Source organism: Clupea harengus, chromosome 22, assembly GCF_900700415.2.
Source record: "Clupea harengus chromosome 22, Ch_v2.0.2, whole genome shotgun sequence".
Lineage (NCBI taxonomy): Eukaryota > Metazoa > Chordata > Actinopteri > Clupeiformes > Clupeidae > Clupea > Clupea harengus.
Window position 1 is genome coordinate 13,050,068 of NC_045173.1, and position 17,714 is coordinate 13,067,781.

At 43.4% G+C, this 17,714-nt stretch overlaps 2 protein-coding genes across 3 annotated transcripts in view; one reads left to right on the forward strand and one right to left on the reverse strand.

Annotated features, from left to right (window-relative positions):
* Positions 1 to 832: 832 nt before the first annotated feature.
* Positions 833 to 14,630, reverse strand: LOC105910984 (WW domain-containing adapter protein with coiled-coil-like). Of its 2 annotated transcripts, none has more exons than XM_031560030.2 (13): positions 14,355 to 14,630; positions 14,045 to 14,078; positions 13,280 to 13,472; positions 12,912 to 13,003; positions 11,035 to 11,150; positions 10,621 to 10,691; positions 8,487 to 8,798; positions 7,302 to 7,424; positions 6,677 to 6,825; positions 2,349 to 2,449; positions 1,723 to 1,936; positions 1,190 to 1,317; positions 833 to 1,022 (listed from the first exon to the last, which is right to left on the reverse strand). In XM_031560030.2, the coding sequence occupies exons 1-13, from the start codon at positions 14,393 to 14,395 to the stop codon at positions 953 to 955; spliced, it is 1,644 nt and encodes a 547-aa protein (XP_031415890.1). In that variant the 5' UTR covers positions 14,396 to 14,630; the 3' UTR covers positions 833 to 952. The 2 variants fall into 2 exon arrangements, with proteins under 2 accessions (XP_031415890.1, XP_012695207.2); XM_012839753.3 differs by having other exon boundaries at positions 10,621 to 10,739.
* Positions 14,631 to 16,085: 1,455 nt separating this feature from the next.
* The window catches only part of LOC105910981 (MAGUK p55 subfamily member 7-like), a 31,458-nt gene continuing 29,829 nt past the window's right edge, over positions 16,086 to 17,714 (forward strand). The window contains exons 1-2 of the mRNA XM_031560341.2: positions 16,086 to 16,346; positions 17,079 to 17,201. Coding sequence (XP_031416201.1) covers positions 17,141 to 17,201 — 61 coding nt within the window. The 5' untranslated portion in view covers positions 16,086 to 16,346; positions 17,079 to 17,140. The remainder of the gene's footprint in view (positions 16,347 to 17,078; positions 17,202 to 17,714) is intronic.

The window sequence follows — 17,714 nt, forward strand, 5'->3', positions numbered from 1 at the left end:
TTTTTTTTTACTTCCAAGGAAAAGAAAAAAAGTGCACAATATCTTTGATGTTCCATGCAAAGGCAGAGCTGGACCCACTACACCTCACCAACGCCGTTTGGCGCATGCTGATAACCTCACAAGGCTTGCTGTACCAAGGGCCAGGCAGCATTGTGTCTATCCTCAGCAGGCGCAGTTACACATGTGCAAATGCTTTTACAAAACCATCCGAGATCTGTTGGCTTCACAGATCCAACCTTTTCAGTTTGATTTGCTTTTATTTTTTATTAACTCAACATATGTTAGCAACTGTACATAAGGAATGAAACTTTGATTGGCCCCAAGGCAGTTCTCTGAAGCCTAGAAGTAAAAACAAACAAAAACAAAAAAAACAAGAGGTACAGTTGGGGCGGAATGAGAGAGCAGGGGCGGGCTGACTTGGGGTAACCAGTAGGGGGCAGAAGGCAGTGTGGAGGTGCCCAGCCCACAAGCGTGTCGCTCCCCGGCTCTAGCACAGGGTTCTGAGGAGGAGGGGTGGGCTGGCTGGGCTGGCTGCTCTGGTGACACTGGGCTCAGGCCTCCAGATGGCTGCCGGTGGTCCTCTCTCTCTTGATTCTGCTTCCATGTGGAGCCTCGATAGCCTTGAGCAGCAGATCGCCCCTACCGCAGGGTTCGAGTGCTCAGAACCATTGAACAGCCCAGCTCACAGGCTCTGTGGGGTGTGTGTGTGTGTGTGTGTGTGTGTGTGTGTGTGTGTGTGTGTGTGTGTGTGTGTGTGTGTGTGTGTGTGTGTAAGAGAGAGAGAGAGAGAGAGAGAGAGAGAGAGAGAGAGAGAGAGAGAGAGAGAGAGAGAGAGAGAGAGAGAGAGAGTGAGTGTGTGTGTAAGTGTGAGTGTGAGTGTGAGTGTGAGTGTGTGTGGGTCTAGGTGTTTCTGTTGTCAGAGCCTGGTCTTGTAACCAACTCCCCTAGGCCCTTAAATCATGTAGGAGTTCTGATTCTTCATCTTATCCAGCTCCTTAATTTGTTGTCTTAAGAAGAGTATCCTGTTTAAAAAAAAAGGTATGATTATATCAAATTCAAAATGTGTCGATATCTTAAAACAGTAGAAAGTATTCAGCATGTTTTCATGTGGTTTACCCAGGTGGGCCATTCCTACATAGGGTGTCACAATGGTCTCAGTAGTTCTTTTGCACCTGGATGGAGCCCTTACCTCTGTTCTCTGAGAGTGGCCTGGATCTCACACACACGCACTAAAGACCTGAGGTTCTTCAGCTCGGTGCAGATGTCCGACATGTGCAAGTTGCCCATGTTGTGGGCCTCCTCCCTCAGCCGTGAGGCCTGGAATGGCAACAGCAAAGTCACATCCACCTCACTGTGTGACGACTACTACAACAAAGACTGCAACTGACAGGGAATACCACATGAACCTAAAGTTGACAACAGTCACTCAGGTGAACTGCTCGTGGCTCAAAGGTAAGGTCCTGTATTTAGCAGAGGCTTTTATCCAAAGCGACTTTCAAACCACCTGCAGTGGCTGAGAAACGCACCGGAGTCGGCAAATTGGAGGGCAGTGATGCTAACCACTTAACCACCAACACCCATTACATATATATTACAAATCTTACCAATGCCAACACTATTAGCACAATTTACTAGCATTGTTACTTATTACTTGACTTTTGAGGCATTCTTCTTCTGGAGGTGAGTGCCTTAAATTGCCTGACCTGAGGCTGCCTTTCTTACCTGTTTCTCCACGTGTTCAGTAGGCCAGCCCTGCACGTGTCTGATGAGATTCTCGTTGAAGTGGGTCACCAGCGAAGGCGTGAACCCACTCTGAGGTCGGCCAGGGGTTCCGGCAGAGGCTAGGGTGCTGCTGGGTAATGTACCAGTGCCACCACTGCACACTGACGCTCCACCAGCCACATGGTTGGAAGCCGGCGAAGTGCTGCCCTGACTACTGCAAGGGAAGAAGGACAAAAATATACATGATTTGCAGCATACTACACTTGGAAGACATGCCTGTGAAACAACTGCAATGCAACAAGACAAATACTAAATATACTTAAAGCTGATTTTGATTAGTATTATTACTAGCAAACGACAGGTAGTCCACCAAGACCCAAACACTGACACAAGTCAACGAGACAAGTCTAATACCTGCTGTTACCACAGGCCACCAATAGAGGGGGCTGAAATATAACCTACCACTAATAATTCCATCTTTTTTTATATATGTTTACACAGTATTTTATGTATTTGAACCAAGAACTATTTTTCAGTGTTTGAATTAAGATGTCATTTGAGAATTTCAAACCATATATACCACAATGATATATTATCATATTTTTACATATGATTAAAATATATACTTCTGTCGGTGCAGACGTGGATCCTCCAATTCCAGGGCTTTCTCGGCAGGGGTGAAGGCCTGTGGAGCGGCTGATCCTGACTTCACCAGCGATGCATTAACCTGAGACCGGGGATGGAAGGACAGATCAAGCATGGATATGGAGACCAGTCTTAAGATGTAAGGTCTTCATAAATACAACTTGATCCAACAGTGGAACACGCATGCCCACTCAGCCCACGCCAAAGACCCAAGTCTCAAACATCCATTAACACTACAGGACAATTATGCATCCAACAGGCTACTTGAGATTCAGTATCTGAACACTGAAGGATAGTGCCAGGGCTCAAACTGTTAAGGACTAAGCCATCTACTGTTACACCTAGCCATCCAATCAGAGGCTGCTACCATAGCATACCTACAGTGGCATATTTAAACATTCCTGAAGTATTCTACCTAGTTAACCTTCACCTGCACCTCAAGCCTAACATAAGACTTCAGGACAGAACCTCGAGTGTCCCCTCCCGAAATGTACACACTCTGGATTAACGACATTTAGAACTACTGAATAGTTTTGCGTGCACGTGATATGAGCACACAGAACAATATCCACAAGTGGAAAACCATCCAGCCGAGTGAGCAATTCAGCTCTGGACTCTGGATAACAGTATCCATGAGCGGAAAAGCGTCCTCACGAGGGAACAATTCTGCTCCGAGTGTACAAATGAGGTCTCGTGCCCACGGGGCTGAGATGACCGTCCCTTCACGCTTGCGGCTGCTCAATACTCGCTCGCCTGCCAAGTTGAATTTTGAGACTTTTGAGGCAGGGACAGTGGCTGATGTCTCAGTTCCTTTGATTGATCACTTTGAATACCGACCATGGGCCTGTTCGTCGTAGAGTTGAAGCTAAGTTAATCAATTGGCCTTTTAGCCCGTTAAGATTAGCGAGCTGATTGAGAACAGCAAATATCGGTTCGTTAAGTTGCTTCCACGAACCAAAAAGAGGGGCGTTTTTTATCTTAGCCTGAAAATTAGCTCGCTAAACCGCTTAGCGAGCTACAACGAATACCCCCCATGCAGGGGCGGAGATCCCATTTCATTGTAGGGGGGGACAATACATGGTCAAATTTCAGAGTGTAATTCCGGGGGGGGGGACATGAAAAAATTGCTTTCACGAGAGCTAGCATAAACTGCTAAATACCGAATTCTCTTATCACATTTACAAACAGAAATTCGAAGTCATTTTATAATTATCTAAACAGCATTAAATGTACTAACACGAAATATCTATTCACAGACAAATAATGTCCAAAGTTCAAGAGAACTTGATGCTCAAAATAAGTTATAAAACAGCTCGACAGGGAATCGAACTAGCAACCTTTGGATTATAATACGACTTCTCTACCTCCTGCGCCACTGTTACTCCATATTACAATACCAGCATAGTTCATGGACCGCAGAAAAAGATGACATTCATTTAACTTCAAATAATTTAACAAATCTGGAGAGGCACTGAGATGTAGACCTACGTTTATTAACTAGCATGAACCTGCCCCTGACAGGACAGTGTCCTAGACTGTCTAGCTAGCTATCTTAACTGTGTTAATTACCGGCATGCGTGTGTTATCGGCAAACGTTCACGTTGTCATGCCAATCCATTAATAAACTTATGTATACTTGTGCATATCGATTGGAACTTCGTAAATGGAGTTTAGAAAAAAACTTCTTCTTTACATGTTCTTACTGCGTTCGAGAATGAGGTAAATCTCTTTACATATCGTGTATCATAGCGGCAGCGACAGGGGACAGAGTAGGAAACAGTCTGACAATCTGACCGTGTAGGCTACTGGGCTGATTAACTGAAACACGGAGCTGCCGGTAGCCCTGCCAGTTGGAAACAGCATGTGAACCAAACCACTTTGAGGAATAGGGGGAACATGATTTTTCAACACTTAAAAAACACATTGTTTTACATCTATAATTAGCACCGCTTGTGTCGGCGTATTTTTATTTAAATTTTTTTTTTTTTAAATAAAAAAAAAAAAAAAAAAAAAATTCAATGATTGTTGGGGGGGACAACTTTATGGTAGAGGGGGACACGTCCCCCCCGGGATCTCCGCCTATGCCCCCATGACTTTGGTTGACTGTTTGGTTTGATCACGGCCACGCATAATCTCTTGTTCCACTCTCCAGTCTGGCCAGCCCAATTGGTGGCTTGGTAGAGATTGAGTGGGTTGTGTGACTATAGAGGAAAGTTGACAGAAACATTTTTGATCTGGTTCTTTAATGGTCTTTACATCTTTATTACCATCAGGTATTATTGGTATTATTGTAGATAGCTCTTCCACTTTAAGTTAAGGTATATCGCGAAGATAGCTAAACATGGTAGACATGCAATTTAGCATTTTGCTGGCCGTATTGCAGTAATGTAGTGGTCACTGAACTACGGCCTGCCTCCCACATTCTGGGCAGCCACCAAAGCCATTCATTGCCATTTTCCCCAGACAATTGGTGTCTCTCGGCACGGCTTTGCTCAGTTTTGCCTGTTTGCCCAAACACAGCCTGGATTTGCTTTACCCATAAATCAGAGTTTCGCTTGAGGGTGTGTAAGTGGAAACAAAGAACACAACCAGACAGAGCATAAACGTAATGGAGTTTGGCGCTGTTCAACTGGTACTGGAAATGCAAATTAGCTTGGCACAGCCTGGCTCTGCGCAGCCAAAAGTGCCAATGGAAAAAAAAAAATTTGAAATGTATTGTATCCAGCCTATACGGGAGCTGAAAAAAGTTAAAGATCAACTCACTTTTCCCATTAATTCTCCATGGTAGTTCTTAACATCACATATTTTTTGGCCACTGGTGGTATCGTTGGCGCAGTTCGGAGTTTGCCATTGTAAACAATAACAAGGTATACAAGGGCTTAGTAGACAGAGGGAGATGAAACCCCCCCCCCCTTCACAGTACCGATGTCTTCTCTTCTAGCGGGGTGCAAATATGCAAAGGACATCAGATGGGAGATTGTACTGAACAGATCTTGTATAGTCACAAAAAGACTACCACAGGAAATGAATAACAGATTACAAAGATAATACATGAACTTGCTTACTGGACAAGTTTGGACTTTTTGCCCCCTAGTGGAAAAATAAATGAAAATGTAATTCCTGTCTCCTGGTCCTGTAGTTCCTTCACGTTTCAACATATTCTGTAACTGTATTAGCGACAAGTTTATTCATTCTTTTTACCACCTGGTTTACTTGTATGTGACAATGAGAGGTTTGGCCGCCGTGGAAAGTTCCCAACCAATAGTGCAACTCAACATCTTCTCCTGTGTATAACAAAAAAAAAAATGGTAATATAGCTATTCTTTATGTAGGCTGTATAGTGCCTTTCTAACAAGAGCCAAAGGTATGGTCAAGTTTCAAGTATTGAATTGGGTGTCTGAACGGTCTTTTCAAAGGATGTCAGTCACACGGATGTTGACACAGCAGGTGGTTATCAAAATTGGCTTTACTTCAGCCCAACATGGAAGGATTCGCACACAGTAAGCAACAAGAACCTAAGACTGGAGTGCGTTCAAAGTGCAAAGGGTGAAAGAGAGTTGGAGGCCTCGTGTATAATCCTACTTAACACTAGATAACACACGGCCTACTAAGACTGAGCTCTGAGAAATGAAACTTTATTGTGCATCCAGATGTCAATAATAGAACAATTAAGAAAAAAGCGCTACGTTTGGATGTAGGCTACTGCACGAACCCGGGGCAACCTCGCTAACATTATAGAAATACAGCTATAGCAATATAGGCTAGTTAGTTACACTTAATGTGTGGCCTCGCTATCTGTGTGATATAGCTTAACTTAGCGTGGAAGATACAGCTACCTACGATGCATGGCTTTATATAACGATTTAAATACATTTTTAAAACTAATCAAAATAATTTTGTGATTAATACAAAAATAAGACAAATCAACTTCTTTACCCAATATCTTCACTAAGCCACCAACTGGACTGGAGTGTGGCACCGATCAAACCAAACAGCCAATCAAAGGTCATGGTTAGTATTCAAAGTGACAAAGGGACAATGAAAGGAGCAGAGACATCTGCCACCGTCCTCGCCTCCAAAGTCCTTCAACTTGACAAGCAAAGGCTGAGCAGTTGCAAGCTTGTAGGGTGGGTCGAGTGAGCACTCGCCAGAGCCCCGTGCTTGCGAGACCACACTTGTCCACGCGTAGCAGAAACGCTCCCTCGTGAGGATGCTTTTCCACTCACGGACACTGTTCTGTGCAATCGTATCGCAGGCACACGCGTGGTCTTTGAGAGTAATCAAACACGTCACGCCCAGAGCGGCTCACCTTCGGCTGGGAGGACAGCGCAGCTGTGCTCAGGTGTTGCTTCAGGGAGACTGCGTTGATCTGAGGGGTGCTGACCCGTGGAGACACATAAGACCTTGGAGACGAGGCATCTGACGGCAGCGACATCGGGGACTGGGTTGATGTCTGGGCTGTTTGATTAGGGCAGCAAGGAAAGAGAGAAAGAAAATCTAAATTCAAGATGGAACTCAGACTTAATTTAGTCAAAGCATACCATCATGCAACAGTAAGGCTGAATGTAACCACATTTACGCTGTGTGTGGTGAGCGCTTACAGAGGCCATCTTACACTGATTGACATGGAGTGTTGAGTTAGTTACAAATGGAGCTCCAAAAGGCGGATGGGCCATGCTTTCATAATGTGGCAGTGAAATGTATAATAAATGTTTCCTGGGTATGCTGCATTGTGCTCACATTTACATAGGAATAAATGATGCCACATGATGCATGTCCTATATGGATACAAGCAAAATTTACGAACCATGGTCACCATGTACTGTGACAGAGGCATCAGTGAAAGCCTATAGCATAAGGTCTAGTGTTTTTCTTGCGAACGCGTGCCAGAGGCTGGGGATGCGGAGTGGGAGTGAGTGGGACTGTGGCCATACCTTGTGTGGAGAGCTGGGCAGCTTGGGAAAGCAGAGTAGTGATGTTGAAAGCAGACGGTCCAGCAGTGAGAAGTTTATGAAGCATAGACTGTAAGGAAGCTTGTGTGACAGCGGCGGTGAGAACTAGAGGGAAACGAGACAAACACACACACACACACACACACACACACACACATATATATATATATAAACAAATCCAGACACTCAAGACTCAGAGTCTCAAAGCAGCTCTGGACATGAAAAGCCATAAGGTAGCAGGGAGGACTGCAATTACCTTTGTTCAGAAAGAACTGGGTCTGCAAGACATTTCAAATTTGGCCATTTCCTTTTCTTAAAGTGATTTTTAGAATGTTAAAGTGAAAGCTAGTTAATTAAGGGTAAATTCCCTATAAACAGTCTGTGAAATGTCGCTCACATCCATGTTTGTTTCCCTTTCATTCCCATCAGACGATGTTTGGGCGCCAGCTATTACAAGAACAGTTGAGTCATCACCAGAGGGCAATAAATATAGAGCGGTCCGCTCCATTTTAGCATTGCTGGCTAAAGCGCACCAGACTATGCAAACACTTTTAATTGAGAAGTTGACACAAAAACTCAGACAAACTTAAATGCATTCTGAGAAATCGCATCAAAATAAAATAAAAAACTAACGCCTCCACAGACGTGTCATCAGCTTAGGAAACCACAAGAGTCGAGGTAGCGGAGATGGCTCACAGGAGCCTGATGTACAGAAATAGATGGCAATAGTGTACACTAAGCTTTGCTAGTGACTCCGTCCCTTTGTTTCTGACGGAAACGCAGCCCGTATAGCACCTGAGGGTGAAGAGATCAGGAGCAGCAGACACAGTGAGAGCAGGATCACACAGTACTAGGAAGCTGACCGGGGGGGCAGCAGAGAGCCAACCCTCAGGGGGGAAAGATCCCAGTAGGGTGGAGACTGACGTCCCAGATCTAATTAAATGCTAAATCAATGCTCAAGACCAACCACAGAGGAAGGGTCAACAAGTCACCAAAGAAGCCATCTTCCCATGTCTAGCGCTCTCTCTCTAGCTGAGTTCCAGCTGTTCAATGGGAACTGAGAGTACCCCCCAACCCTTGGTTATCCCCCACCACCACACACTTGGGACCCTAACACCCTCAGGGCATCCGCAGAGGAGATGACGGGATGGCGGGGGAAGGCCTCACCTTCGTTGAGCTTGGCCACATCCACGTTGCCATGGTTGAGGTGAAGCGTGGCCTGCAGGGCAGGCAGCAGCTGCCGGAGCAGAGCCGGGTCTTGCAGCAGGGCGGCGCTGGAGGACTGGAGGGCGGAGGACGCATGCATCGTGGTGCTGGAGGAGGTGGAGGCAGGAACTGAGGAGGAGGAGGAGGTGGAGGTGGAGGCCCCTGAGGGGTTCATGCCCTGTGCAGCACTGGAGGAGGCGGATGAAGAGGAGGAAGTGGAGGCGGACTGTGATGAAGCTGGATGGCTGGTGGGGTTGTCCGCTGCAGCACTCTCTGGTGAGGGAGAAAATAACACAAATGTAGCATATATGATGGAGCAGAACAGAAGCTGAACCTCTGCAGGCCAGCAATGACAACCAACCATGTGATATTAACCAAGTGCATACAAGGGCACATCCAAAACTTTGGCTGTGACTTCAATAAATTGGCCTTGGGGTCTTGGAGCAGACTGAAAACAGCGTGCCATTTTGCTTCAGGCTTCTTTTCAGTATTGTGGAATATTCGAAAGGGTATGTTCCGGCCTGAAAGGATCTACCAACAATCTCTGAAGGTGGACTACTATGGCTATATTCAGGTAATTCTAGGAACTGAATAATAGTTTGTGTAGATGCCCATTCTGAGGCTGGTTAGGGTCATGGCATGGCCATGGGCAACAAGCATATAGCATAAATATGAGTCTCTCAAGTAATGCCCTCACAAAACATACCAACACACTAGTGACCACCAGAGGTGGTACAAAGTCATTGACTGTCAAGTAACCAGTCTCAAGTCAAGGATTACCAGGTCCAAACTGAAGTCCAAGGGCCGTATTCTCCCAAGTGTGCAAGCCTAAAAAAGCTACACGCACACGCAGTTACACACTTTTTCAGCCTATGCATATTAAGTCTGTGATTTGTGCACCAAGAAGGCAACTACCGTAATTTCCGGACTATAAGACGCTACTTTTTTCCCACGCTTTGAACCTCGCGGCTTAAACAATGACGCGGCTAATTTATGGATTTATTTATGTCTATGGATACCTGTGACTGTATACGGTGGCTTTGTGTTTACGGTGGCTTTGTGGAGCTAGGATGCTAGAATGGATGCAGCCGCATGGATGCTTAGCTCCACGCGATTTCTCAGTATCTCTCAATAACTTAACTAATGTCAAAATGTTAAGTTACTAAATGCATCACTATTGTATTACTTTTGATATTCATTTTAGCCTGTGTAAAGTTCATTTTTTTCAATGTAGCGGTAGGCACCTGCGGCTTATAGACATATGCGGCTTATTTATGTTAAAAATAATATATTTTTTTAAATTCAGTGGGTGAGGCTTATATTCAGGTGCGCTCAATAGTCCGGAAATTACGGTACGCACTTTGGACAGAGCAGACGCATAATGTGGATATTTCTTATGTAAACACTATTCAAGCTTTTTCAGATTTATTCTGCCCTTGACTTGCGCACTTTTCAGCTACGCGCCTCTGAGGGATGTAGTAAGTGAAGCACCACTAGGCCAAACACCATATTGCAGCGGGCGTATTTCTATTGTTATTCATCTGTGGTTTTTGCAACCCGTTTAGTGAATATGAGGCATAAGCGTGACTTAACAGATATTCATGTGTTGAATTTGAGCATTTTGTGAAATGAGTCATGCACTTCCTACAGGACAACATTTAATAATTTTTGGCAAAACAGTTGTCGAGCTTTTGCTCAAAAAGTTCTTTAAGCCTACCCCACTTCAGGGGGCGCTGGCATTAAGGGAGAAGCTCACCCAGGGACACAAACCCCATATACAGCCACGTGGAGGTACAATCATGCCAAGTTTCATGTGAATTGGTGAAGTCTAAGTATATGATATCATTCACAAAAAAACAAACTAACAAAAAAAACCTAAACTAAAAAAAAGAAAAAAAAACATAAATAATCATAATGATGACAGTCTATGCAAAAACAGCCATTTAGCAGGTATCCATCTGTAGTAGCTTATATGCCAAGTGCTTATCTGCTAACTGAAATGAGCCCATCATTCCTCTTAAATGTCTTCAGACATGAAACCAATACTAGTGGTCCTAGATCCTAAATTTACTGTAAATATAACAGCAGCTCTTACTGGTACTGGAGAAGGCGCTGGTGGCTGAAGCCTGCATGGCTTCTCGTCTGTAGTCCCGGTCTTTGGGAAAGCTGTTGACAGTGAGCATTGATTTAGAGGCTTCTTTCGGTCTCTGCCCCCTAGAGTAATACCACACACAATGCCCAATATTTAATATTAGCATTACCTTTACCAACCCAAAAGCTGAAACAGCCCCTAAATAATGAAATGTATCACTAAAAACCAAGGCCCTGCATGTATACTTGTAACACAATACTTCCCCTCTGCAAAGATAAGATCATCTGCTCCACTGGAAGTGCATAGCACCAGGTATGGCATGCACATGAACTTGTGACATACAAGCCTCACCTATAACCTGAAGTAACTCAAACGCTTGAGGAACCTGTAAAAGCAAAGAAGGGCTTCATGCATCACCTCTCAACCCAATCCTTTGGTTTCTCCCATTGAGAGACCTCGGTTCTGCAGTTGTAGTAGTACTTCTTTCCAGAGGAGCTGATGTGCTCTGACCAGTCATCTGCAGGCTCGTGTGGCTGGGAGAGAGAAGGCAGGTTGCAGTTGACACGCAAGAACAACACAGAATACAGAAGACACAGAATCAAAACATCTCTGCTGTTCATCTTTCATCTGATGCAACTGCCTGCAAATTGGCACAACTATAAGGTTTACCCTGATCTTGACGGCACCAAATGTAAATGAGAGCTTTTAAAAATATAGATTTTCCCTTGTTTTTAACGGTACCTGGTAGCAAGTAACACGTAACTACCGCCAGAAGGTGGCGGTAACACACCTAAAAGCTGCTTGCCAACCACCATTAAACAACAAAAGAAGAACGCGTTATAGACTATAGTTGGGGGAGTAGGGAAGAGACAAATCACTGATGGCAAAATGAATGTGGAATCAGGGGGGGAATCCGTAATGCTAAATATGGCAGATGTGTAACTGGAAGTCCTGCACTGTATTAGAAAGAGACAATCACATTGGTGGAACCGGCAATACCTGAGATTTCGCCTCACCTGAATGTTCTGTATATTTCCACTGCTAACATAGCAATAGTCACGCCATGAAATAAGGTGCATGTGCAGTGAGCAAGTCAACATGAAAGAATGAAGTATTTTTTAGCCTGATTTGAAAAAAACATTTTACACCGTTTGTCAGATTTGAACGTGGATTCATGTAATGTACTTTTAATGTCTGTTGTCCAAAGTGGATATACGGATCTCTCCCCATTCATTTAGATAGGACTTTGTTCTTGTTTGCCCGAAATAGCTGCCCGAAGGAGTTGCTAATATGATTGCTGAATGGTAAGACTTGTCTGAAGGACTTACCTACAGGTGCGAGTAAAATGTGTGTGGCGCTGTGAAATTAGATGCTATTGTACAAATTGGAGAAACATGCAAAGCCAAAGACTACTACAGCCAGTCAAAAAGATCTGTGGACAAAACAGAACTGAGGTGCCATGCAAACTCTGCCAGGTAAAGTGTGAATCGGTCTGTCTGTGTGTGTGTGTGTGTGTGTGTGTGTGTGTGTGTGTGTGTGTGTGTGTGTGTGAGGGGGGCCTGGAATTATGGTGTGTGTCGCAAGGTGCTCTTGCTGTTGGTGTGGATTTGGGGGGGGGGGGGGGGGGGGGGGGTCATGATGCTGGGCTTTATATCACAACTGGCCATCGGCCCAACCCTACTGTTGAGCGAAAATGTCAACAATCTTTGGCGAAACCTAAACCAAATTGCGGACTGCATCTTGAACAGCCCAATTCTCTAGAGTGGGAATTTACTGCGTGCATGGTGTGAATAAAGGCAACTCAGGTCAAACTATCACACTTTTGAATCTCTCTTAAATAAGCACTTAGCTGAAATTAAACAGGAAAGTTCAAACCCTTTTTTTGCACCTAAAACGGGCATGTCTCCCCCTGTGAAAATGCATCCAGCTTAACTACACCTCATGAGGAGTGGGTTTGGGCCATACTAGGACGCATCCAGCTAAACCATTACTTTCAGTACAATAAAATTCCTTTTAAGATGTCACACTGACTACATATTGGAGTAGTTGGAATCACACACCAAGAGGAGAGTCTGAGCTTATACGAGTTTTCCAGATAATGACTTTAAAAGGCAGCCTGGGCCAAATAGCAGTGTCGTTACAGAACACTTGGCCCGCTCACAGGACTAACCGGAGCTTTAGCTGGGATGGCATAGTCATGCATATTCTGCCAGCCTTGACGTCCAAAATGCATCTACAGACCGGCCGCTAATACCGTTTTACCCAAGAGACATAATCCACACCAGAACCCCTACCATGTCTGAAGCTTTGCTTGGATGGGAGTGAGAGTTTGATCCGTGGTGGCTGCTGTGGCTGAGAGAGTTCTCCTGTGGAGAGCAGCTGGTTCCTGGAGCAAAGGGAAAAAGCACAGAAGGATGCATTACTACATGCTGTGTCTCTTAGGAACACCCTACAAGCTTAAGGCAGTCCCCAGTTCCAGTCCCCCAACACAGGCCAGTACACAGGTATATTGGAGTTAATAGTAAAAGTTTGTAGAACTTAATAACTTCTTAAAATGTATATTCTTGGTAACAGCGCTAGCAGCCTCAATATTGTAGACTGGAAAGGCTGATAAACATTTTAGTAGATGGGCAACATGTCCTCTATAGCTATACCCACTTACCGCCATCTCTTTCTCGTTGACGCTGTGTATGGACTGATTTCGCCTTGCTAAGTGCTATAAGGTCGGTAGGTTTGCCGTCGGGACTGTCAGAGCGGCGGAACATTTTGCTAGGTGGGGTGGAATCTGATGCATCTCTAGTTTTCTCATGACGTTGGTCAGTGACTGGGTGGTTCTTCAATGGATATTTGTAGGTCTATAAATGCAAAGGAACATTCTGTAACAAACTGTTTGGCACTTAGCCTTCACAAATTACAACACAATAAATATGTCCTTCTCTGCATATGCACAGCTCTTTAAGACAGCATGCACCTACATCATGCTCTGTGCATACCAGAGAGTTGAGAATTGCATTAAGCAAAATGTTGACATTCTCTCAATGATAAATAGCCCGACAACTAGAATTTGTGAACCTGTTCGTTATGTTCAGCCATATCTTTGAAAATAATTTGCTTACAAATACCTAACTTCCGATTATTTTTTTAACAGGTGATGTTCAAACAATTAGCTAAGAGGGAGCTACGCTGTTTCCTATTGTATGACCAGACTTCTAATTGCTGTTTATAGTCCCTGTGCTATGCCAGTAATTTGAGAAATGTCAAGGTTTTTTTAATCGCGCTGTCGTATTACATAGAGGCCTGTGTGTACGTCTAAAGCCTGCGCCCATACACCTACGTCAACTGGCTAGCTACGTAGCTCACCCATAACAGGAAAAGCCTGTTAAATTGTGTTAATGGACTACTTAATCAGCCATATTTATACGCTTACCTGGTAGGATTGAGAATCCCTTCGGTCACTGCACCTACAAAGTGGAAATAAAAGTTAATGGTTTGAGGAACACTTAACAAGCTTGCTAAGGATAGCTGGCTAACTAGCAAGCTAGTTCTTAGCTAGTTAGCTGGGGAGCGAGCAAGCACCAACTTAACCTGCTGTTTTGAAACCTTCCTAAATCCTGTTAGGTTCATCCGAAGATGTGACAATTAGGATCGGAGCAATTAATGTATAAGAAATTACAAGTGCGTATTTGCAAACTCAGCGATAAAGGGGGAAACCCAAATGTAAAGTATGAGTTGTTTACCCATCACTGAATCTCGGTGGTTTCCTTGCATGCATTACCATCAATGCCGTATTAATGTGTGCGGGCGTAGAGGTGAAAGAAGTACAACTATTCTGGTTGTCTTTAGTATATTCAGCAACTCGATATGTGCCTTAATTTCACTAAAAGAGACTGGGACTTCAGCTAGTGTCACTGCTTCGTTCCTTCGCTTCTCGGAAGTGCACGGTCCATCTCTCATTAGCCTATACACTGCACGACCCGACTATGGAGATAGTCTCTAAATCGACACAGACGCAGTTTCCTCTTTACAAATATCAGGCATGGGAAGTGGTGCCCCCTAATGGATTGAATCCATTGCAATACCTCTTAGTAGAAGATTGTTATTTATCAATTAAGACAAAATCTGATTATGTACGTGCCACGTGCTAGTCGGATCGAATTAAACTAATCTGATATGAATCTGTAAAATATGTTGGCTATCCTAATTTACAGAAATGTCTGACAACGATAGAAATACAATTGCATAATGGTTCCTTTAGCCTACTGGCCAACTAAAACTCAAATCTGTTACAGATCTATGAAGCCACACACACATAGGCTACACACACGTGCACACTAATAAAAAACATTAATACAAATAAATAAATACACGAAAACACAGACAATCACATAGATTTAACTAAAAAGTCACTTTTTTGTCATGACTTCATAGGGAAATGGGCTAAACATATTCTTATCATAGCTTATTATAATTTAAATGATGTGTGTGTAAAGCAGTGTAAAATACATTAAATTATTATATTTAGTGACTGGTGCAAAACGTGTTTGTGTTGGTGTGTGAAACAGAAACTGCACTCTATCCAGTAGAGGGCATCAACCTTCTTGAGTTTTCAGACTCAGACACCATCATTCCAGATTTTTGCTGACTGGTATTTAGTTTCACTTTGATGATGATTTTTTCCCCCTTGCAAACCTCATTCACTGTCACTGCTGTGTACATACACATAGCTTAACTTATTTCATTGACCCAAAAAGACACCAAGGCTTACCTGTAACATATGCGTCAGTTTCACTATATATGGGAGATGGTTTCCAGGCTTGTAAGTGCACTGTGAGCAAGGAGGAACCATATCAGTGGGTGTTATGTTATGTAGTCTTACAAGCATACGAGCATGACAGTATCTGACTCATCTTGGTGGGACCTATTAGAGGATTCACTCATTTGTCCCTAGTTGTATGGTCTGAACACAACATGGCAGATTCTTATTCTCGAATATCATCAGTTTTTGACTGATGACAAGACTTCTCTGTGGACTAAAACTATTCAACCTCCTCTGGCAGATAAGGTATTGTGTAAAAGGGGGAAACTGTTTATTTGTCAACCTGTAAATAAATAAGCATTTTTAATTTCTGACAACAAAGAAAGTTGAAGTAAAGTGAAGCAGGGAGGCTACTGACTGACTGGACTGACTGGGAAGGATGTAGGCTGCATTTTAGCTCAATCTACAAATTCATCTGTGGCATAACCCAAGACTCACAAAAAGATGTTTAGTATTGTGCTGGTTGTAAAGAGAAAAAAACCTGTGTTCTGTGGTCACAAGGAATATGTGTGAGTGTTTGGATATTTTGGTGAGAAATAGTGAAACACTAACCCACTAAACACATTTAGTTCATCAGTGTCCATAGTGTGTAAAAGACACAATGTGGTCACGTGTTCCTCTTTTCCATTGAGCGTTTGTGCTCGCTTGGACAATTTGGGTCAGTATTGATGATTATCAACCAGGGCAGTGTTGTCTGTTACATTCAGTGGCTCATTTCTACTGACAGTGGCTTCTGTTTGCCTTTTCCGGTCCTCTTGGGGCTTGGATATAACCTGAGTGGAAATAAGCTCTCTATAAAAATATCCTTTTCCGATGTGTAATATACCTGTATACCTGTGGTTGCAGAAGATTTGAACAAGGACAAATGAGAATTTGAGAGGTGAAGCCTGTCCACCCTTCAGATGGAGTGTTGGTAGGTTCCTTCAACTTGGAATCCTTTTATTTTTCTTATTTTCTTATTATAATTTTTTAATTTGTACATTGTACACTTTGTAATTTAGTGTTAATGCAGTGATTAATAAGTGCCATTGGTAAATTCACAGTTCTGAATTGAGAACTTCCAATTTTTCATCAAATTCTCTTTTTCCTGGATGTTGTAATGACTTTAATGTATTCTTCTCAATTGTTGGGCATAGTATTACAGTGAGAATTGAATGATCAAGTGGTGTATTGCAGCATCTACTCACGAAAATGTGCAATGTATTCATGTTGTTCATGTTAGATGTCTTATGGCCAGTATTTTAAAACCTATGACATTGTTTATTCACCAGATTTACTCTTCATATGTAGTTTAGAAGTATTTTTGCACACATCTTAATCTTAAACACTGGTGATGTCGAATAGGACTTTGTCGAGCAGTGCCAACACCATACGAATAATCCTGGCAACACAGTTCACCACTAGGTGGGGGCATTATCACAGACTCCCCATTCATGCATTTAATGCTCTAAACAGCTCATAGGTAAAGTAGAGCTGAACAATTACAAATGAGTTAAATGACTGGAAATAGTTGAAAAATGGTTGTAATAACCATGTGTCATACATTAAAACCAATATGTCAGTGATCACCCAGTATCCCTCATTAGCTCTACTAATAAACTCTCTATGTATATATATCTCGCTCTCTCTCTGTTCTCCTTTAAAGATCCAACACCAGTAACTGACCCCTTTGATATCATCCGCTGCATTATTTGCATACAAAGGAGCATGCTGAGCCCACCCACCGTAGGAGACGGGATATTGGACATGGATCACACTTCACATTACAGTGGGTCAACATTTCAAGGCAGCAGCCCCAAAATGGGAGAATAGGCAGCATAGATGGTTGCTTGGCTGTCGTCTAACGTTGGTCTTGCTGCATCTCCTCGTAATCCCTGTCCTCATTGGCTCTCAGTAGTGGTCATGCTGAAATGTGTTTCCGTATAAAAGCAGCGCAGAAGCAGGTGGGCAGCAGCTGGATTTCAGCATGATGAGTTTTGGTTGGCCTGAGACAACGGTGTTCCATTCTAAAAAAAAGGGGACTGTGCGCGTATTTAGTACAAACTGCATTCAGGACTTGGCCTGCTTGGCTGAAGAGCTGCATCTGGTGATAACAGGGACAGCAGAACTCACATATCTGGCTGTGGTGCGACATAGCAGAACTAACGAGAAAGTCATGTTATGAATAGATAATCCTGACGGTGTTGTAATATTTGCTTATTTATTTATTGACCAGAGTATGGAATCTTAATTCAAGCTCCCACTTAGCCAAATGTAAGAGACTTGGAAGGATGAGATGAGT